The 23,571-nt window shown below is 32.7% G+C and overlaps 1 protein-coding gene and 1 long non-coding RNA gene across 3 annotated transcripts in view; one reads left to right on the forward strand and one right to left on the reverse strand.

The window, feature by feature from the left end:
• Nucleotides 1-4,588: 4,588 nt before the first annotated feature.
• Nucleotides 4,589-23,571, reverse strand: part of LOC103572710 (uncharacterized) — a 51,639-nt gene continuing 32,656 nt past the window's right edge. The window contains exons 3-6 of the mRNA XM_008551443.3: nucleotides 19,316-19,466; nucleotides 18,951-19,237; nucleotides 18,426-18,877; nucleotides 4,589-5,919 (exon numbers count right to left, since the gene is read on the reverse strand). Coding sequence (XP_008549665.1) covers nucleotides 5,607-5,919; nucleotides 18,426-18,877; nucleotides 18,951-19,237; nucleotides 19,316-19,466 — 1,203 coding nt within the window. The 3' untranslated portion in view covers nucleotides 4,589-5,606. The remainder of the gene's footprint in view (nucleotides 5,920-18,425; nucleotides 18,878-18,950; nucleotides 19,238-19,315; nucleotides 19,467-23,571) is intronic.
• LOC103572709 (uncharacterized) lies at nucleotides 14,688-18,047 on the forward strand. 2 transcript variants are annotated; one of them, XR_549112.2, is made up of 3 exons: nucleotides 14,688-15,059; nucleotides 15,702-16,049; nucleotides 16,119-18,047. It is a non-coding gene; the product is annotated as an uncharacterized LOC103572709 (long non-coding RNA). The 2 variants fall into 2 exon arrangements; XR_549111.3 differs by lacking the exon at nucleotides 14,688-15,059 and adding an exon at nucleotides 15,089-15,419.

The raw sequence follows: 23,571 nt of genomic DNA on the forward strand, positions 1-23,571 counted from the left end.
AAAAAGGCAGGCGTCGAGTCATAGGTCACAGGTCGGTACTTAGATTTCTTAAACTCGAAGATGGGTAAAATAGAGTTACAAATAAAACAATAAAGAAAATAAACTACATTTACAGCAAGAGCTAAGGCCCAGAACAAGCGGGGCGCTTGTCTACCGGGTGGGGAGGTGTTACGTCCCAGCCTGCTCGTCAGATGTCTCTGACTATTTTTAAATACTAATTATTAAGAGACCGATCTGAGACCTAACTAATTAATTAAGATGTATATTGATAATTTAGCAAGTTGCATAATTAATAAGTTACTCTATATTATAGGATATAATATAATGTAATAATATAGCATAACATAATAATATAAAATAATATGATATTATTTAGAATATTTGAAACATATTGATAAAGTTATTTTTCTCTTAATATTTGTTATGTATAAATAAACGCTGACGCCTCGAGTAAATCCTCGAGACGTGCAGCTGCACAAACATCTATTTTGTTCTAAGATAACTTTTGTTCATAGATAAGTGACTCATTTGTTAATAATAAAAACGGAGAAAACGTGAGAACGGAGAATGGATCATTCGAGAATATTGCTTATCACGATCCACCCCTCTATATCGAACGATGCGCGGGCCTGATGCCCAAGCGCCTCGTATTGATAAGAGACTTACTCTAGTTTTTCTCGATCAAGAGAAGTCAGTCTGAAATATAGAATCATAGAGAGCAGTCAGGCTCAATATTAAATACTCAACTTCTTTCTCACCCTTTCGAAGTTATTGTTAGACGAACTTTAACAATTTATAAATTGATTCAATTGTATATTTCCACATTATTGAAATTATTCTTTTACAATTGAATAAATCGGATTGAGATATAAAATAATAACCAGTTTATTTCAACCACCGAATGGTGGCTGTTCAACCCCTACTAAATAATTATTTATAATTATATGTAAGTTCTCATTACGTCCAATTCAAATCGACCGCTCAACCACGCCAGCGCCAAAACATCAACCAGGACGTAACACAAAGATATCGTCGGATAAAAATTATAATTTTTCAGCGAAAGTATGTTTTACTGGCCTAACAAATTTTTGAGCTCGAACCCTCGCGGTTTTGATTCACCCTGGAAACACGGTGGAATCACGGTGGATCCACGTCGGTTACACAGCGGGTTTTTTGTCATTTCATCACCGTGATTCCACGGTGATTACACGGTGTATTCACCGTGATTCCACGGTGATTACACGATGTATTCACCGTGATTCCACGATGATTACACGGTGTACCCACCGTGATTCCACGTACACCGCGTAATCACCCTGGATGCACTGTGGAATCTCGGTGAATACACCGTGGAATCAGGGTGGGTACACCGTGTTACCATCGTGGAAACACCATGTAACCACCGTGTATACACGGTGATAAAATGGCACAAACCCACCCTGTAACCACCCTGGATCCACCGTGTCTCCACTCCCAGAGTGTTTCCAGGCTGATTTAAAACCGTCAGGGAAGAGATTAAAAATTCACAAGTAATAATGTTTCCGAGCTCCCTAAGCCTGGAAACAGTGGGAAGTTTTGGGGCTCGCCCGCAGGGTCAGGCGGTTTTCATATTGTTCAGTCACGAGCTTAATCATTTCGAAAAGCTTCGTGTACTTTCGCTACATCCGGGAGCTGCCGAACTCGCTACTGACTTCAAGGTCAGAATAGTGCCGGGTCACTCGCTATTTGGGCCCGGTGCATACAATTTCTAACTCATAGCCGTGTCAAATCGGCACGAGAGCCCCGCTACCAGCCGACCAATCAGAAAAATTGGCGGCTAATTATTGGCGTGCTTTTTATCCAATGGGAAAATTCGCTAGGACAGCCACGCTGTTCACGTCACCACTGAGCGGCAACGAAGGAAGAAGCCACCGTTTCATTATCTCGATCAACATCGTAGATTCTTCAGTACAAATATAGCTATCCGTCTAACCGCTTCGCTCAGTATAAATTATTTTTGTGTGATAATCCCGCTTAACTTACTCTAAAATATCCTCAATAATTAGCTAGTATATCAAGGCTACTGATTATTGAGTATATACAAAAATTGTTGCTTGCGTCTAATTAGTTATAAATTAATTACACGTTCTGATCCGCTACCGATCACGTGTCGAGTTTTTATACGCAAATTTAATATTGTTTGCATTCGCTATCGCATATATATCTAGTTGCATTCGCTATCAAGTATTTTACTCACAAGTTTTTCAGTGTACATATTGTTAATAAAGAGCTAATTTATCATCTGTAATTTTTGTGTTAATTTTTAGTTATTGAATTAACCACACCTATACCAGAATCCTTTGTGCATTCTCTCAATTTTAACATACATTTTTTTTTAATTGCTTCAGTGTATATTCGTGTTCTCGGCTTTTTACACTTTTTGACTTTTTATATTGCAATTGCTTACTTTTTCTGTCTTCATTGTGGGGCTGTGGCCCGACTTGTGCTGTATCTTTACGGTGATACCCTACTCCCGACCTTTGCTGTGGGAGTATAGCAGCAAAGGAAACCACAGAAAAAACCATTGCCAGTACAGTTAGGTTTAGGTGAGGCTCTAGTGATCTAATCTAGACTCTAGTGATCTAATCTAGTCTCTAATTTCTATTTTACCGATCACTAGATCCTCATCTAGCGCCTAACGGTCAGAGACCTCCGCTCGAGCTCAACGCGTAGCTAAGCGGTCACCCAACCAAGTAGCGATCAAGCTCGATGCTGCTTAACTTAGGTGATCACTCGAGTCACATGAGAACCGCTCGGCTGCTTCTGCCGCCTCTAGTAAATTTTAGTATTATTTGACTCTTTCGGCGAAACTATTAGCCTTATCTCAAAATGTTACAGGGCCTTTTTTGTAGATCTCTTCACTTTCTACAACTTATTTACGACAAAGTTTTCTAACTTCCTGAAAACCCTTTAGTTATTTGCATTTAAATATTAATTCGTTCCAAGAAATCGTATTCTGGTCGATTTTATTTACCAACTTTTGAACGCAAATAATTAAAAATTTCGTAAACTTTATTATAGATAATTTGTAAGAAATGAAATGATTTAAAAAAAAAAGGTATTGTAACATTATAAGCCTGATAATTTCGCCAAAAAAGTCAAATAATACTAAAATTTACTATGAATCCAACTTTGACCTTGAATAACTTTTGAAAAATTAAATTGATCGAAAAATGATAAGAGACATTTTTTGTGGAGCGTTAAATTTTCAACAAAGATACGTCTTTATTTTTCCGATACACTGATTTCCTGATGAGTGAGAAAATTGCGATAAGGCGGTTGTTAATATTAATATCAAGACCTCAAACTTTGACAGTATTTTTTTTGTCATCACGAACAATATTTTCGGTACAATTGAAAAAAACAAAAAAAATAGTCGATTTTTTTAAATCAGTCTAATACATAAATATATTAGAGTGTGAAATCGTTATTTATCATTAGACAGCAGAATCATTTTTTATATTGCACGACTCATGATGCGAAGCATCAGAGAGTGCTTTACAATCGAAAAATTTTTTTCGCCTCACTTCGGCAACTATTTCTATTATTATACTTTTGTTGATTCACGGAATTAAGATATGTTGCACACCATTTTGAAGATAATTTAATGGAGATTAATTCTATACTTTTTAAAAATTTATTTAATTCAATAAAAACTGACAAAACATCAAAATAGTTTAAAAAAATTTCCTGTCCGTCAGGTATGAATCCCGTAGACACGATAACTTGCGAAAAAATCCAGTAAATGAATCAAATTTTTTTTTAAATAATTCTTTGAAAGATTTGTAGATCCCCTATTGAAAATGGCTAGGTAACTTAGTATCGTTTAATTACAATTAATAAAAGAATAGAAAGGCTGCATAACTATACATATATATATGTAAAATTAACATGAATGGTGATATATCTATACATTATACGTACATTTATTCCACCAGGGGCGCTTGCACATTAACGTCCAAAAACAAAAAATTTTAATGACAGAAAATTGTATATATTTTAAATTTATTTGTGCTTCCCGCCATTTTTTTATTATTTTATTATTTCATAATAAATGAGCATTATGAGTCGTGCACTTTTGGATTTTCCAAATTTTTTATTAATTTAATAGCTCCAAGTTTAGTGTCCTTCATTTGATAAAAATTCTTTTTCAGCCAACTCTTTCAACTTACTCTCTATCAAACTATTTTATATTACAAAGTATGTAAGCAAATTGTTCTCAACGATTTAAAACAATAAACTATGATAAAATTATTTTTAACGGGAAAAATATTATGCGATCATTGTAACTAGCTACAGTCAACTCCTGTAGCCAATTCAATATTGGTATCAGCTTACTTTAATCGAAACTTCTTTATAATTGTATGACTCATGATGCGAAGCATCAGAGTGTGCTTTTTTTTTTTCACTTCATTCGATATATCTGGATAAATTCAAGTTTTGTATTTTAAAGGCATAGAAAAAAATTGAGAATAAGGGTGATGACATCAAAAATTCAAAATGATTTTTTAACCAGAATGGGAACTGCAAAAAAATATATAAATACGTATCTAATTATTTAGTTTGTTATTTTTTTTTCTTTTTAGTTTAAATATACATTATATTATGAAACAATAAGAAAAATTTTCACAATCGCATCAAATACTAAATGATTCCACCACTATTTGATATTCTAATAAAATTGTTGTAAGAAAAATCGATTCATTAATGCATTTCCTGATTGTAAGATTTAGTCTGTGATTTTTTTCTTTTTATAATTAATCATAGACACTTCTGTATAAATGCACTGAGGAATGTGCATCAAAACAAGGCAATAAAATACTTGTTATTTGGCACAAATTTGACAACAAACAAATAATGATTAAGAATGAAGGTATAAACAACTTGTTCAGATTTACTCTGACACTCAATAATAAATTTTAAGAAAATAAAAAACATCCCATAAAAAATTTTTTTACAATGTATATTATTCAACAACTATTAAAAAAGGACAATATATATGTATATATGCATACATATACATTTCAAGACTATGTGATTAAAAAAAAACTATTATTATGAGTAATTGTGCATTCTAACATTCACTGAAATATATATATCGTTCAACAATATAATATTTATTACTTTTATTCAATGCAATTTTTATAAAGATAATCATGAAAAATAATTTTTCACGGGAGTCACGCATTTTATTCAAATGAAATAACGATATGTACAGAAATATAAAAAATATAAAATGAATTTTAAAAAAAAAAAGCTTTGTTTTTGTAACAGGCTTGTTAGTACTCTAAACATTATCTCTATTATCTAAATAATTAATAATAATAATAATAATAATAATAATAATAATAATAATAATAATAATAATAATAATAATAATAATAATAATAGTAATAATTCGCAGAAGTTAAATAAATATTCCTTAGATTTTTTATGAAATATTTTTTTTTGTGAGGACAAAATATCTACTAAAAGGTATTGATGAGTACGAGTTGTAACAGTGATTGAAAAATTTATGTTCGTTCACATTGTATTAAATTATTAATAACGGGATAAAAAATAGATGATCACGAATGTTTAACAACAATGACACCAGGTCGTTGCTGAGTTGGTTGCTGCTGTGAGTGAAATTGCAGAAAATTATTGACTTCAGCGTGAAGTAGTCGTTGTTTAGTTGACGTATTCGTTGAAGCACCCGCGGTAGTCTTATTCGTTAATGCAAGTGGAATATCTTGCGCTGGCTCATCGCTAAATAGATGATCTCCTTCAAGATGCCGTATCGCCTCAACAATCGTTTCTAAGTTTTGTCGAGACGTATTAGCGAGATATAGTCTTGCTTGCGATGTACCATCTTCCAAGGAACTCGCTGGTGATGGAAGTCTAGATAAAAAAATATATATTATATACTGAGAAATAAAAATTTATGTTTTCAAGAAAAAATGCTTGGTTTAAGTATTTTAGTTACTTAAATAGTGCCACGCAATTATTCCTTTAATCAAGTAAAATAATTAATTTATTCAAGTATTTGATTTTCTTGCTTAATACTGAGAAAAGAAATCGGTCTATCGGTTGACTCTGCGGGCCAGCCCCAAAACTTTCCGCTATTTTCGACCTCCTTGAGCTCGAAAATATTGTTGTGAATACGTTTTCGAGCTCTTTGAGCTCGAAAATACGTTTTTATGCCATTGTTTTCGAAAAAAATGTTTTTTACCATTTTTTTCTCCAACGATATTTCTCGAACGAATTGACCAATTGAAACGTTTAAGGTGGCAATCGACGCGGCTTATAAAGTCTTGGAGCTGAGTAGATTTTGAAATCAATCCACTGATCACATTAATAGTTATTTAAAAAAAATATTGTTGAAAAAATTTTATTTTTGGAATATTTTTCCTGATCAGTCAAGCTCAATTTTTTACGGCTTCTAGATATTAACAAACCGCGTTGAATGACACCTGACAGATCAAAATTGGTCAATCTGTTCAAAAGATACAGGTACTTACATACGTACGTACGTATGCACACACATACACTTGGACATTATCGTAAAATTAGTCAATATAGCTTCCTAGAGCCTCAAAACGTCGAGATCTGATAGAAATTCGGTTTTCGAAAATCAGACCAATACCAATAACTTTAATAAACTTCAAAGCTGATCAGATTCTGAAATTGTTTAGTTTAGTTGTTTCAAAAATATTCGCAAAAAACCGTTTTTTACCATTTCTTTTTCACGCGATAACTCTCGAAAGAATTATCCGGTTGCGATGGTTAGGGCGGCAATCGACGCGATTTATTAAGTTCTAAAGCTGATTAGATTTTAAAGTCGATCGTATAAGTCATTTCTGAGAAATCAATAAAAAACTAGAAAAAAAAATTTTTTTTCTCGTAATTCGCCAATATTTTGGAGTCGACTTGATCAAATGATCTGAATTTTTCAGAAAAGTTGATGGCCAACAAGCTCTTTCGATTGCCGCCCTAACCATCCAAATCGGTTCATTAGTTAAAAAGTTACAGTTTATACACACACACACACACACACACACACACACACACACACACACACACACACACACACACACACACACACACACACACGGACGGACGGACGGACGGACATCATTCTGAAAATAGTCAGAATAACTTCCTAGGACCTCAAAACTCAACATCTGATGAAAACTCGATTTTCGAAAATCGGGATGAAAACAATAACTTCCCGAAATTTTCGAAAATCATCGATTTTCTTAGCGGGAAGTTAAAAATTTGATTTTGTCAAATAAATATTGTTAGACATGTATTTTTGTACCTAATGTTTTATAGATTAATTTTGTACCTTAAAAAACATTTTTTTTCTAAATAAATAAATTTACCCTACTTAACATTCGAACCTAGATCCATCACGCGAGACTTATGACGCTAAGCCACGGTGGCTTTTCAGAAATTATGTTTTCAATAATGGGAACTGACACGGAGGCGTGGCTTAAAAAACATGTCGGACAGTAGCTCACACTTTTAAATGCGTAACCTATGTGATAGTAAGGTAAATAAATAAAATGTTATTAAATTTCATAGACATATTATCTTGGACGGGTAAAAACTCAAAAAAAAAAAAAAATATACATGATGCCGAACGAATTTCATTAGTCGGATATTTAATCAAATGTGGAATGAACCGCGAAAAAATGTGATAAATATGTGATCGTAGTTACCACGCTTTGTGGATAAACGTCTCATATGAAAGAGAACTTCATGAAATTAATGTAAAAGTCTAAAAAATTACAGAATATTAGAAATTTTATTAAAATTAATATTTATTTACTTGAAAAAACAAAAATAATATTTTCAGTTTTTAAGTTTTAGGTTGAACTATCCAAACGTATCTGGCAATATATACAATAGACTAGCGATTTCCTTCCGTTCCTCGGGGATGTTTGTAAGAAAATCGAGAGAAGGTTAAAAGACGTGGTAATTAGTGGTGGGGATATGTCTGTGTGATTATTTCGTGTATTTGTACAAGGATAAAGAATCTTCAAAGAATACAGTGTAATATTCATTCTAAAATCTGATATTTATTACTTCATTCATTATATCAATATATGAAATATAGTAATAACTATTTAAATTTGTATCCATTATAGAATTACTAACATTATTTGAATTATCGTTACAAATGTTAATTAAAAAAGTCTTTATAATATTGCTTTCATCCAAAGTAATATCAAAACTTTTATTAACCGTTTTTTCACAACAAATTTCTTAAAAACTTTCCTGTAACATGTTAAGGCCATTCTCTGAAGGTGCCCCCCCCCCACTTTTTTCTAATAAATGTAGTGGCGCTGCCCGGTGGTCGGCATCCGCACTAAAAAAGTACTAGAGCTGAAAAACTTTTAAATTAAATTAAAATTATTTAAAGTAATAAAATGCAAATTTTTAAATGATTGAAAAAATTTATATATTTTTTCTAAATCATTAGTTAATGCTAGCAAAGTCTGAAACCCAAGATTGAAAAATAATATTTTCATTGACTTTGACCTATTAATATCACATTTATTTTATACATGTAATAAGAAAAAAATTTTAATATTTATCGGAAAAAGGTCTTCGTAAAAGTAATTATATAGACACGTAGGAAATTAAAAAAATTACTTGCAGTAATTATCAACACCCAGTTGAGCGTAGTTTTTTTAATAAATTTCAACATTATATTTGGAATTCAGTCGCTTTGTATTTTGACAGATCTAAACATCAGGTCTGTATAATTATTTGAGTGCACGCGAAGGTGCTTGAATATAGTAGCAGGAAAATTTTAACCAAATAAACTTATATCTTTTAATCATAGCAATTACAAAGTTCTATGTATCATAGCTTTATTTAATTTATTGATATTAATAAATTGAAATGTTTTTGATTCAAAGTATTGAATAAAAAAATATATATGTAAATCAATTGTAACCTTGGCGGATTTGAATCACGGTGGAAACACAGTGTATCCACGGTGGGTTTACCGTGAAATCACGGTGTATATATGGTGGTTACACGGTGTACCCACTGCGATCACACGGTGTATTCACCGAAATTTCACGGTGATTCCAAGGTGGTCACACAGTATACCCACTGATATTTATATATAATAATATAAATCTTTATGGTTCAATTTTATGTAGTTATATAAAATTACATTATTTCGTATATAATCTGATAGATTCATCTATTCAGTCAAAAAACTTTAATAAAACTTTTCAAATTTTGTATAATCTTATAAATTATAATAATTGAGTTCTAGTAAATTCTATCTTATAGCAATTTCTGAGTCAATATCAAGCTGTGCAGGTATGTGAATCATAAAATTTTGTGAAATAATTTAGATAAGTCCATAAAACGTAACATTATTCGAAAAAAAATGATTTTATAATGATTCATAAATCTTATAAAGTTGATGAAATTTTTTAATTTGCCGCATTCATAAATGTAATGAAGTATACAAACTTTGTTTAAATTTTTGGAAATAGGCTAACAAGACCAACAGCGCGACAAGTAAGGGAATGTCGAAGCTTCAATAAGGAATTTAGTTATCTAAAACCCAAATATTAACTTACAAAATTTTCATATAAGTTTAAAAAATTTTAAGTTCTTATCTATATAACTGACCAAAAGAAGTAGTTATTGCCTAGTTATTACTGGGTATACCACTATTGACCTCGTTACCATATAAACAATATCATAATCGAATATCATACAAATAAGAAAAGCAATCATTTATTTGACGTCTTTAATTTTCTTAAGTTCAATGTTATCCAAATAAATATAATCAACTTTATTTTTTAATTGTGAGATTTGACTCAGTGGATAACAGATCAGACTTAGAATTCAAAGGTCTCGGGGTCGAGCCTATCAGGCGGCAGGATTTTTTTTTTAATTTGTTTTTCTCGTAATTAAAGTTCTGGATCCATTATCGAACCATGGTGGGTACACCGTGTAATTACGGTGGGTCCACCGTGGAATCACGGTAAGTACACCGTGTAACTACCGTGGATCCACCGTCTTTCTACTGTGATTCAAAACCGCCAGGGAACGTACATTTTTAATACTCGATCAGACTCAACTAAATTACACATAAATATCATTTCCCCGGTATCGTCAACCGGTCTATACGTACACATAAATTTAAAACCTAAAATCTAAATCTTTAGGAGATGAGAGACATGGACTTTGGTAGTGGCATGTCCTGGTGCGCTCAGTATGCTAGTTTGTGGAGAGACGGTCGCGGTTCTTATTGCGTAGAATAAGCCGATTCATTAAATTAGAAGTAAAATAAAATAAAGAGAAGAAACCAAATGAAATATCGTAAATATGACGCGGGAGAGGCACTGAGAGCCCCAAAAGGCCCACGGTCTAGTCCTCCTAGCCCGTCAGCTAAATAAAAACTTGAGTATGACTTCGGGAACTTCTCAATGACGACGAATTTTCAACACTCGATACACTTTTTCAGATAAATCTTAAAAATAGATAAATAATGCAGTAATTTGCAGCCCCCATAGCACACTAGCTAAAGCCACAGGCTTTAAAACGACATCAGTCAAGGGTTGCGGTCGAGGCCTACCTCAGCGACTCTCCGACTGGCAACCATTTGCTCCAAAACTACAAACTCGACTACCCAGTATACTTGTACTCGAGCAACTCCAAAGCTCAATGAACTCACGCGCCGGTATTCGCACAGCTGATTCACTCCGATCTCTCACTCCACTCACTCGCACGCTCTATTCCTTCTCGGTCACTCTCACTTCTTCATCCATTCGTACTCCCACCACATGCAAGCCGTGGACCTTCACGTAGTGTTACTCCCCGTGGTATCCGGTTCGCAGATTCTTGGCTTCCTCGAGCATGGCAAACGAGGCCTGCCATCCCCAAATAATCATAAACGTACCCTAGCTAATTTCGGACTCCAATATGAAGGGGCGGCGACATCTCAATCGCTCTTCCACGATTACTACGTCAACCCCGAGAGCTAAGTCTGGACGTAGTCGTCATCCCTGGTCGGGAGGCACGTTATCTTGACCACTATCTACGACACAGCTCGACATTCCTCGTCAAATCCACGCTCCATCACACATATATACTCCAAAACATACCACGTACGGTACACGTATTCCTATTCTCATACTCTCACACACTTAGCTCACCGCGCATACATACTCCATACTCTTAACTTTTCATCCACACCAGTTAACTCGACACATATACCAACTCTATCTCTTTCTAACACACAGACTCACACTTACTCTACCTCCAACTCCGCTCTTTTGGCAACGTAACGTCACAAAATATATAATTAAGTTTGATTATGCCTGGGTAATTGTTAAACTAGTGATCATACATCTATCTCTATACGCTGTAACGGGTTTTTCACCATTGGGGATCTACCGGAGTGAAGTCCGAATACATTTACGACTTTGGCAACCTTGTTCAAAAATTAAAATGCTGAGCGCTAGGTGATTTTATACTCACCAATAAACAATTGTCAAAATGTCGGCTCAGGGTGGTGGATCGGGGAAAGGTCAGGCACTTAAGATTACGATAAATGATTGATCAGAATTAAACAAATTAGTCGTATATTAAATAAACAAAATAATTGATCGGTTCCACAAAAATAATCGGTTGCAACAAAATATAAATTGTCGTGATCGGCTTGACTCGATATAAACAACAAAAAAAAAACAAATTGCTCGTAGAAATCGTTCTTGTTCAACACACACAGTCAGTACGTTACTCAAAAAAATAATAGTCGTTGACGAAAAGAAAAAAAAATTATTTTATCGACTAGTGACGTCAGAGTATTCTTACACAGCGAGGCGACAAGATTGCTGTTGCGAATGAGACACAGATAATCCGTAATTCTCAGAATTGCTCGAATGAAATAAAATAAAATATAAAATAATTTTTATATTTCGGCAACGCGTTAAATTTCACTATCATATAATTAGTGCACGTAATTAATTGTTAATTACACAGCATGCGTTTCACTTGTTCATTACACCAAATCAATCAGTCGTACACTTGCTCAGTTCTCGTGCCGAGACTTCGGCTTGTTCACGAAAGGCGATTATTGTTCACTCGGAATCAGTTCATTATCAATTAGTGTAACGGGTCGTTGATCGAAACTCGAATTGTTCGTTACGGCGTATATCGAATTGTTCAAAAATCGGAATCGAAATTGTTCTTTTGGTTGAGACGAATTGTTCAAATACAAAAACGTGGCCGTTCAGTACGGCGTCTATCCTAGATCTCTCGTTTCAATCCATGCATTGGATCAATTGCTCGGTCGCAGCCGAAATTGTTGATTCTAGATGTCACTAGAATTTGCTCATCCGGTAACTATTGATTATTTCAAATAAATTCAAACGATGAGTCGATTTCGAATTTTCATCATGTTACAATGCATAGGCGAAATACTACTGACTTACTGACTCATCACGAGATCCCCGAAACTATAGGTCCTATTGACTGGAAATTTGGCATGCATATTCTTTTCGCAACTTAGATGCTCACTAAGAACGGATTTTATGAAGCTCCTAACATAGTAACCATTGTCATAGCAACCATTGCCACAGTCACCGCTGCCATAGCAACCGTCACCATAGCAACTATTGCAACAGCAACCGTTACTATAGCAACCAAGATCTTCGAAACTATATGTCCTATCGACTTTAAATTCAGCATGTATATTGTAACGAGGTTTAGAGACCCTCGTTATCGAATCATGATAATGAGTCATCACATGGGGTAAATTACTCCATGTTACCTGCTAAGTCTACCTGTGCTTACCAGTAGACATTATTATTATCATTTACTCCCCTCTACCTGATATACCGGAGAGGGAATGCGCGAAATACCGGCGCAATGGCACCGAGTATCGTCTGTAAAAAAGCCAGCGCGCCTATTCATTCATGTTCTTTTCTATAAATCAATTATCAATTATGTATTAGTTATACTTATTTTATACTTTCTTTTAATAAACTTTAGTTATAATGTCAGGATACGCGTACCTTAGTTTTACCTTATCCTCCACCTCTCCTTATGAGGGGTTGACCTCAACTTCGTTTCAATATATATTCCTTTCTTGACGCAGATGCTCACTGAGAATGGATTTTTACGGAATTTCTATTCAAAATGGACTTTTGAGTAACTAAACGAATCCTCGTTTCTCATTGGCTATCTTCCAAACGCGCTTTTCTGATTGGGTACTACTAGATGACGTAAAAAACGTTGCCATATCAACTGTTGTCATAGCAAAATAAAAATTACTGACGAACTGAGAAAAAGAATGGTGTAATTCATTTCTTTTAAATCAAAATTGGTGGGGTTTCGCGGGGGCGTAAGCAATGAACTTTCGCGATTTTGACCAAGAGAGATACAAACTTGAAAGTTGAAATGAAGATTACCTACGATACAAGAAAATAATTGGTGTAAATTTTTTTTTAAATAATTAACTATGGTAGACCTTTGCGGTGGCGTAAGAAATGCAAATTTTCACATCTTCGATTCAAAGACCTACAGACTTGAAATTTAAAATGAATATTAATTAGGACACAAGAAAATTAACAACAACACAATTAAACATATTTTATTGATAATTTACTTCCAAATTAGTAGTGTTTTTTTTTATAACTTGAGTGTTTTAGGGTTAGTGGAGTTTTTGATTTTCAATCATTTTCTTAATGTCAAAAAGTTTTTTTAGCGGCAAGCTTTATTTCTTCAATTAAAAACAGTAATTATTTTAAAAAATTGAAAAAAAAAAAAAAAAAAAAAATTTTCGTGCATAATAACAAAATTTGAAGTTCAGATCTGAAAACTAGAAACTTGAGGCTACAATTTGCTTCTTTTATTTTTACTCAACGACCATTTTTCACCGAGTCTGTAACATGTAACTGTAAAATTTAGAATTTATTTTATATGCCTTAATTTTTGTGACCAGTGTGTATTAGGGTGCTTCGTTTCCAGCGAAAATATTTTTTTTGTTGCTCATCAAGCAAAAGATTGTTTTTTATGCTTAAACGAAAATTCCTGCCAAGTTTGTGCTCTAAATTTCAATCCTAAGTACTTTCCATTTGATTTCAAAGATTTCCCTTTTAAAATACACGTAAATTAAATTACTTATTTTTTAACTTTCTAATACTCAGCTAGGTTTTATGATATCGACGCGGTTTTGGTCGCAAATTGTAGGGCATTTGGTGTTCTTCAAAAGTGCCCATAGTTACTTAGCTGTAATTCCAGCTGTTTCACTGATGTCCGCTGAGGAAATCATTTTTCGTATCAAATTGACCTTTATTATTGACAATGTTAGTGGGAATTTTATAGGAAATTTTATTCCCTTAAAAGAAAGTCCTAAGAGTTACTTAAGTGCTCGCGGACTGTGCTCACTGCTATTAAAAAACAACATTGCCAATTTATTTCAAACTTGGTACACACTTTCTACGTATAATATACCTCCTCCCAACGTTGAATTTAAGAATTTTTTTTACATCAAGAGGCTTTTCCACCTCCAAAACGGCGCAAATTTTCGTCAAAAATAGCAGTTTTGACTTTAAATGACCATTAATAATTGAAAAAAAAAAAAATAATAAATAATAATCAGGAAACGTTGGGGGAAGGTTTTAATAATGCTTTGAATAAATTTCAATGGTTTTTTATTTCAGATAATTTCCAGCCGAGATATACCGCTCACCGCAAATCATCTTTTTTTAAAAACGTTCTGGGAAAAGTTCCGTCACTGGCTTGTTTGCGGATACTTTTACATAAGAAAATTACCTAATGTTGTTGAATACATACTTAATAATGTTCAAAAGGTTTTGATAAATTAGGCTTGAACTCTCGTGATGTGGTCCAGTTAGCAACGCTCAGGACTACCAGCCAAGAGAAACAGTGTTCGAACCCAGAAGACGTCCAGGATTTTTCATTATTTTATGTTATCAAATATTGTTTTGAAATGTGTAATGCGTTCGCGCTGTACTAACCAGCTCGAAAATTCGGTATTTCAATTTTTTTTTTTTTTTTTTTAATATTTATTTAGCATTGATAATTTTGACATCACCCATATGTCATATTGACGTCATAGAATGTTACTCAGACAGCACTTTTACGTCATGTTTACGTCATTAGTTTTACATCATAATCTTACGTAAAAAAGTGTGAAATAATTAATCAAACCTGACTCACTCCTGACTTATATCTTACGTAAATGATGACATAGAGTAAAGTCACTCTGACGTCATTTTACGTCAATGTGTTTATCGGGGCTTACACCTGTCAAAATAAAAAGTTACTAAATTCCAAATATAATGTTGAAATTTATTAAAGAAACTACGCTCAACTGAGTGTTTATAATTACTGTAAGTAATTTTTTTAGTATTCTACGTGTTAATAAAATTACTTTTACGAAGACCTTTTTTCGATAAATATTAAAACTTTTTCTAATTACTCATATAAAATAAATGTGATATTGATAGGTCAAGGTCAATGAAAACATTATTTTTCAATCTCAGGTTTCAGACTTTGCTAGTATCAACTAATGATTTAAAAAAAATATATGAATTTTATCATTCATTTAAAAATTATCATTTTTTGGATTTTATTACTTTAAATAATTTTAAATTAACTTTAATGTTTTTCAGCTCTAGCACTGTTTTTAGTGCGGCCGCCGGCTACCAGGCAGCGCCATTTTTTTGGAAAAAAGTAGGGGAGGCGCCCTTGGAGAATGGCCTTAATAGCTATTTTATTTAATCTTAAGGTTTACTAAATAATCCGAAAATAACAAGAGCGCAAGAGATACTTTTTAATTTGCCTTCAAATGTATCTTTAAATTACTGGAATACGGAAAAAAGGCCATTCGGCAGCCAAAATGGAAGGTAGATTTTTCAATCAATGCCTGTAGAATAAGTGTGAAAAATTTCATTAAGATCCGATAAGAACTTTGGGCGCTATCGTAATGACCAGACTAGTGATACTCATAGGGAGTAGAGGTACATTTGATACATCATAAGTAATAAAAGAAATACTTTTAAAATATAAAATAGCTGTGAAATTTACAGGTTATTTTGTGCATAATAAAATACAACTGACGAAACTGGATTATTATGGGATATGGATAAGACATGTGGATTGAAAACCGTATTTTCAACATTTTTTAATTCCATTAAAATTTTCAAACCTATCGAATTATTGGAAGAAATGGTCAAAACATAAAGTTTAAGGTCATAAATTAAAACTGATTTTTTCGAAAAATCGTGAAAATTGAAAACAGCCATAACTTCTAAACTGATTGACCGATTTAGCTCATCTTCGAACTTAACCTTGACAATCGCCCATAGAATAAGTGTGAAAAATTTGATTAAGATCTAATAAGAATTGTAGCCGCAATCGTGTTCTCAAAACTTGGTTATGTTACATATATATATATAAATTTTTTAACGAATGGTATTTTCGAACTCTACTCAACTAATGATGATAGGTTATGACAAAATTCCTTGAAAAATTGACTATAAGGACAAATACGAAACTTAGATTTTTAAAAAAATCTACCTAATGAGGAATAAAAAAAATTGTACGTTGTAAAATAAGTTACATTTTCAATTGCAACACTTACGTACTGTCAGGTAAATAAGTATTGAGAGGGTTCTGCGGGCGGAGCTATAAGGCAGTTAAAGTTAGACATAGAAAAAGGGTCAAAAGGAAGAAAATCGCGAGTCTACTGTAATCGGTTTTTTTAACTTTCCACTAAGAAAATTGCAAATTTTCAAAAATTCGGGAAGTTATTGGTTTCACCCCGATTTGTGAAAATCGAAATTCCAACAGATGTCGACGTTTTGAGGTTCTAGGAAGCTATTCTGACTAAATTCAAGATGATATGATAGTGTATGTATGAATGTACGTACGTACATACATATGTAAATATTCTGTAACTTTTAAACGGATGAACCGATTTTAATCTTCGAGGTGTCATTCGACGCGGCTTATTATTTACTATAAACACTGAAAATTTGAGCTTAATCGGTAGGGTACGTTCGGAGATATTTCAAAAATAAAACTTTTTCAAAAATGTTTTTTTTGAATAACTTTTAATTCGCTCGATGGATTGATTCCAAAATCTAATCAGCTCTAAAACTTTGTAAGCCGCGTCGAATGCCACCTCAGCTATCAAAATCGGTTCATTCGTTCAAGAGAAACCGTTAATGAAAGAATTAAAAAAAAAAATTTTTTTGTATTTTGGAAATTTCTCAAAAATGACTCTATAAATCAATTTTAAAATCTGATCAGTTGTAGAACTCAATAAAACTCATAAAAAGCTCGAAGAGCTCGAAAATGTATCCACAACAATTTTTCGAGCTCAAGGAACTCGAAATGGGCGGGAAGTTTTGGGGCTGGCCCACAGGGTCAACCGACAGACTGATTTTTTTAAATGTAACGAGCAAACTTGCATTTGAGGAGTAACTTTCTTTATTTTTAATAACTTTTTCGACGCATTTAATTCATCAACTTTTTCCAAATTATCAAAAAAATTTTCAAATACCACTGATCGATCATCAGCCTCCGGGAATTTATAGAAACCCGCGTTTAAATTCCTTATTTGCTTTAGTCCGATAATCTCTTACTGCTCAAAATACTCAACTTCTTTCCTTTTTACGTTCTCTAAATATTCTGCCTTCTATTTTAATTTTTATTTCTTAATAATTTATTGTATAAAATTTATTGATGATATTAACAGCATGCATTTACTGTGTATTTTATTTACTTGACTGTTGTAAGCTATCATTAGTTTGACTTTTTACCACCAGACCGCGAGACCCAGTTTGTCAGTTCCCAAAACTCTTAGTTATTAATCGATGTTTTTCATCGTAATTATTAATTCACACAACTAAATGATAAAATTTAAATATTTAATAGTTTATAGAAGTAGCTATCGAAAAAATTAATATATTTTATATTTTTATCAATACCAATGAGAAATTTCAATTTGTTATAAAAACAACTTTATTTCTTAATGCAATAATTTTTTTCTAATTTTCAATTATGTCCTTCTTCAATTCCTTTTTTTCATTCAACCAAATAATTACTTTATTGAAGTTTTCAATTGTAATAAATTTGAGAACGTATTAACTAAATTGAAGAAATATTTGCTTCCCTTAAGTAATTGATGCTTCTAGAAATTAATTGCTAATGTGAAGCAATAGTTTTCTTAAAATAAAAGCTATCAATTTAGTTTTAGAAAAAAAATACTTATTTTGAGTATTTATGAGACAGAAAAAATAATTACTTGAGTTTAATTTCTTTTCTTTTTGTGTATAACTCAATTAATATTAATTATTAAATAACTTTTCGATAAATATTTTTAGATATACCTTTCTACTTCAACTTTGGGTTCAGCCTTCATTGCAGCTTCTAAGACACTAGGCAGCCGTTGAAGCTCTACAGGTGGTGAAAAAGGCCTTGTAGGACTCGCTGTTATAAATTGCGTCGAATTATTATGAAACTCGTTTTTGTAAGTAACGTTTGGTGGAGAAAAAGATTCTGGAGTACTTTGCTCTTCAACGGTTGCTTGAAATATTTTATTGTTGGTAGCAAATGCAATTAATTTAGGAGATTCAGGACAAATCTCTTCTTCTTTCATAATTTCTTCTGCAATAACTTCGACTGGCTGTGGCGATAAAGGTGGTGTACTTGGTTCGGGATTTGATGTTTCGACTGTTTGAGTTGATCCAACTGCTGGAATAGACATGACTGATACAACTTGCAGTGTTGCTACTGCATCTTCTGTTTCTTGGGCCATAACGTTGTCTGTGTGCTCTATGACCTAAAAAATTAACATTTTTATTCGTATAAGTTCCATAATAGAAAAAAACAAAATTATATTTGTTGAATTTTACTTCATGTGGCTGATAAGCTATAAGCTGATTGTCCCGAAATCTTTCCGGATAAAGTTGAGTTTGTATTGCTCGTAATTGCTTCTCTAAATTCAAACGTTGATGGCGTTCTCGTTCCAATTGTCGCTTTAAATCTACAACTTCACTAACTATACCAGCATTGTTATTGTTACTAACTATTGAGTGGCCATCCGTAGAAACTGTAATTACTGACAATGGTTCTGGAGACATACTGCCCAATCCTTCGTCTCCGCTTTCACTTACATGTATAGGCAAATTTACTACCACACCTGAAATATATATTTTTATATCGTTAATATTAAATTGACATAGGACGATTTATAGAAACTTGAAAGAGGGTGATTTACCTTGAGTTTCAATTTTACGTTTTTTTACTGGTACGTCACCTCCTTCATGTTGATTTACAAGTCTTTTGAGCTGACAATTTTGAGAAAGAAGCTGAGTTTTTTCTTGCTCTAATTGATATATATACTCAGCAGTTTGTTGAAGAATGGCTGCCTGAAATTAAAAATTTTGTGTTTATTTAATACAGTCTTTTTATTCATTAAACTCTTGATGTTAATCTAAAATGTATGTCTAAAAAAAAACGATTGGATCTGATTTTACATATTTGTTATATTTGAAGGGAAAGATATAACAATCCAAATGTGAGTACACGGAAAGAAATTTTTCACGGATACCACTATGCTGTAAGGGTGTTACGACCATACTGTATGGTAGCAAGGATTTGTTTTAATTGTTTAAAAATTGTATGTATAGGTGACTTGAATATTACGGGAATGGCCCAAGTAACACTTACTTAAGCAAGTGCTCTTGTATTAGGGCTGTACTCAAGATCGAGATTATATTGATCTTGTCTTGATCTCGTCTCGACTTATCAAGACGAGACCAAGACGATACTATAGATTGCAATATCGAGACCGAGACCAAGATCATCGAAAATCTTGCAATGTCTTGACAAGAATCAATATAATGCAATAAAAATATGTGGAAAAGATTTTGTGTTTACACACGACTATAATTCGACAGCTAATTTGGGTCTATTGACTTTTCTGAAATACTTTAATTTAAAGTAGAGATAAAACTTAAACTTAATAGGATTATTTATATTTCTGTGAATATTAAGTGTCTGATTGGGAAATATCAAATAGATATTTTAGTTTTGATTTCTGAATTTTCCGCATTACATAAATTAGAATTTCAATCTCACAATATACTAGCGATGCTCTAGTAATACGGGTTTCAGTAAGATTCCAGAATAAGTATGTTGAATAAGACCCCTAGCTGTTAGTGTCTTTGTCTACGCATGTGTCTTGCGCAAGATCGTGTATCAAAAAATCTATGTCAAGATTTGTGTATGTCTTGCTCATATGCTCATGGTATCGTACGCAAAAATATTAAAGATATCTTGAACACGTGTAAGGATACAGTGTTTGACGCATTTCTTGCCCCAGCAACTTATAGTAGGTACTTACGCATGGCTTGCTCAAGATCTGCTCAAGGCCCAAGGTCAATTTTGAGCCTTGAGCATATCTTGAGTAAGCCATTCGCAACTATCTTTAACTATAGTCTTCCTTCAGAATTGAGTTATAATCTGACACGAATTTCATGTGTAAGGCTTGCAATTTAAGTCTGGTCACAAGTATCTGCAGAGACAAGACACGCGCGTAGGAAAAATCACTAGCACCTATCGATCTTGAGAGCAGACTTGTTCAAGAATTGAAAAAGATTGTCATGTAGGTGGAGAAAAAGATTTATTATGGATATTAGTTATAAACTATATTTAATATGTTATAACTTATAAAAAGTATAGTTAGAAAATGTAAAAAAATAACGTGTATTCAGAAAAAAATTGAGATGAATAAATTACAATTATTAGTCAAATTTATGATATGAAATTGAATGAATAGTTTGTTTTATACAAATTGTAAAATTTTTAATTTTTTTCGATAGAAATTTTCATTGAAATTTTTGACAGTGAGTATATGATAAGCACGTAAAAGACGATCATAAGTTTATAATATTATTGTTTACAATCATTTAACATATGATCAATTTTATTGCATGGAATTAAAATAGTATTTTAAAAATACTATGGAAGCTCGTTTATTCTAAAAAAGAATAAAGAATTTAATAACAAATTCAAGACATTTTTAAAAATTATTCCAATCATAAAATACAAACCAATGAAATATCATTGTGTGAACTATTTCAAATTAATTCAAAAAAAAATTCAGAGTAATTCAAGACCAAGACAAGATCTTGACAAGACAAGACGATATAATGAATTGACTGATTTTCGAGATCAATACGAAACTTACATTTTGAGTTCGAGATCAAGACGAGAAGGAAAGTGTCAAGATCGAGATAAGACCGTTCCAATCTTGTCTTGTCTCGGCTCGAGTGCAGCCCTATCTTGTATAAGAGCCTTCTGCAAGGCCCATCGTTGCTAGTGTCTCTTTCTACGTATGTGCTTTGCGCAAGATTGTGTAGGAAGGAACTCTTAAAAATTGTGCATAATTTGCTCATGGTATTGAAGGCAAGAATATTGAAGATATTTCTAACATGGTGCAGCCAAAAGTTTCTGAAGCATTTATGACCCAAGAAACTTGCAGCAAATACTTGCGCATGGCTTGCTCAAGACGCGCGATACTCCGAATACTATTCTTTCCCCCACCAGTTTTAACTTGAGCAGATCTTGAGCAAGCCATTCGAAAGGTAGAATCAACACGCTTCTGGCGCCGATTTTCCCCTAGAATTGAATAATAACTTTACCAAAATACTTGTGTAAGGCTAGCATGAGACTTGCAATTCAAATCTGCCCCAAATATCTGGAGCAAGACCCATAGGTAAATGGTGACGCTAGCAACTATCGAACTTGAGAACAGGCTTGTGCAAGCCTTGAAAAAAACTGCTATATGGGGGTAAGATTCACGATAGTTACGGCGGATGAGTCTACATCAGTATATATTACAGGAAGAACTACCATAATGTATGTCATTAACTAAAAATAGCAGTTCGCTTGACTACAGCTAAAGTTAAACTAACAAAAATGTAGTTACCACAATTACGGTTTTATAAGTAATTCTGCCTAAAAAATGTCAATGGTTATCAACTATAATTTCGAATTGAGGTGCTTTTTGATACGAAATTTAGATTTGTTGGAACTTAAAGTTTCTCTGAAATCATTGCGCTTTGCAGCTAATGACAGCCTATATGCAACCCAATATACTTTATTTAACAAGTGTTTGACATTTGCAAACTATTATATCTGCAACGTAATATTGTAATTGCTGTTTAGCGATACGGTGCAAGTTATCGGTTAATAATTGCAAATCAGACTAAATATAAGCTTTTTTGATTTCATCAGAAGTCGATCATTTGATGCATATTCAGCAGCTTGACATAAATCAGGTGGTAGTATAAATGATATTAATTCTCGGTGATTTTAACTGCTCATATTTTAGTTATTTCATTACATGCCTCGAACGTATTTTTTTTTTTTTTATTCAATCAGCGTGAAGTAAAAGAATGATTAATTTCATAGGACATCAACATTTTAATATCTGTCAAATTATACTTACACGTGCGTTTTCTTGCACGGAAAGAAATCATGATGATAAAATGATATCATCATTGATATCAAAATAGCATCACAAGTATGATAAAAATCTAAAACCACAATGATAGAAATTTTGTGCCAGTTTTCGCGCATGCCCCAAGCAACCGTAGAATGTAAACAGTGATGGTTAAGTTGTAGTCGATTTTTTATTTTCAGATTGATTATTTTCGTATTTTTATTTTATTTAAAAAAAAATATTAGAAACATAGTTTTTTTTTAATCTGGTGAACAACCAAGTAAATGGCGTTTTAATTTTTCTATTATGTAACAACAAAATCAAATGAAATTTATAGGTTATAGATGTATGAGTGTGTATATACTATCGGTTTTATTGATGTGTACTAAACTATACAATATATAGTATGTTAAACATCTTTTAAAACACAATATAGTCTAAGAGCCGGTAGGAGATCGACCTCCACCCATCGGATATCCCGATGAGACATCTTTTTTATCAAATATAATTTATTAACAAACATGTCTATGATAGCTTGGCTATCGAAAAATGTTCATAGCTATTTTTAATTGAATTAATTTTAATCCATTTTTTTTCATCGCCTTCACTCTTTTGATAACCGAATGAATTTCATCTCAACTGATAGTTTTCAATACACTGAATATGCCTACGTAGGCTTGTCTACTTATTTCTGTGCATGGCTACCTGCCAAGCAGATGTGAACAGGTAAGTCAATATAGGAAACTGTACCGTCCTGATAACCAATCGACATTGGTATCATAAGTAAGATATTTTAATTACCAAACCAATCGTTTAGGCTTATACGATAATAGTAATAATAAATAATAAAAAAAAAGTTTCTATCAGAAAGTGATACTAATTTAGTATCATATTTGGAGCCAGTACTGATAAAAAATTCATATCAGTTGGTACAATTCTAGTATCACTTTTTTCCATGAGCTAAAAATCGGGTAATCGTAAATGCCCTACGGAGGATTCGAACCTAGCACACGCTACGCGCAAGA

This window comes from Microplitis demolitor, chromosome 1 (genome assembly GCF_026212275.2).
Source record: "Microplitis demolitor isolate Queensland-Clemson2020A chromosome 1, iyMicDemo2.1a, whole genome shotgun sequence".
In the NCBI taxonomy this organism is placed as follows: domain Eukaryota; kingdom Metazoa; phylum Arthropoda; class Insecta; order Hymenoptera; family Braconidae; genus Microplitis; species Microplitis demolitor.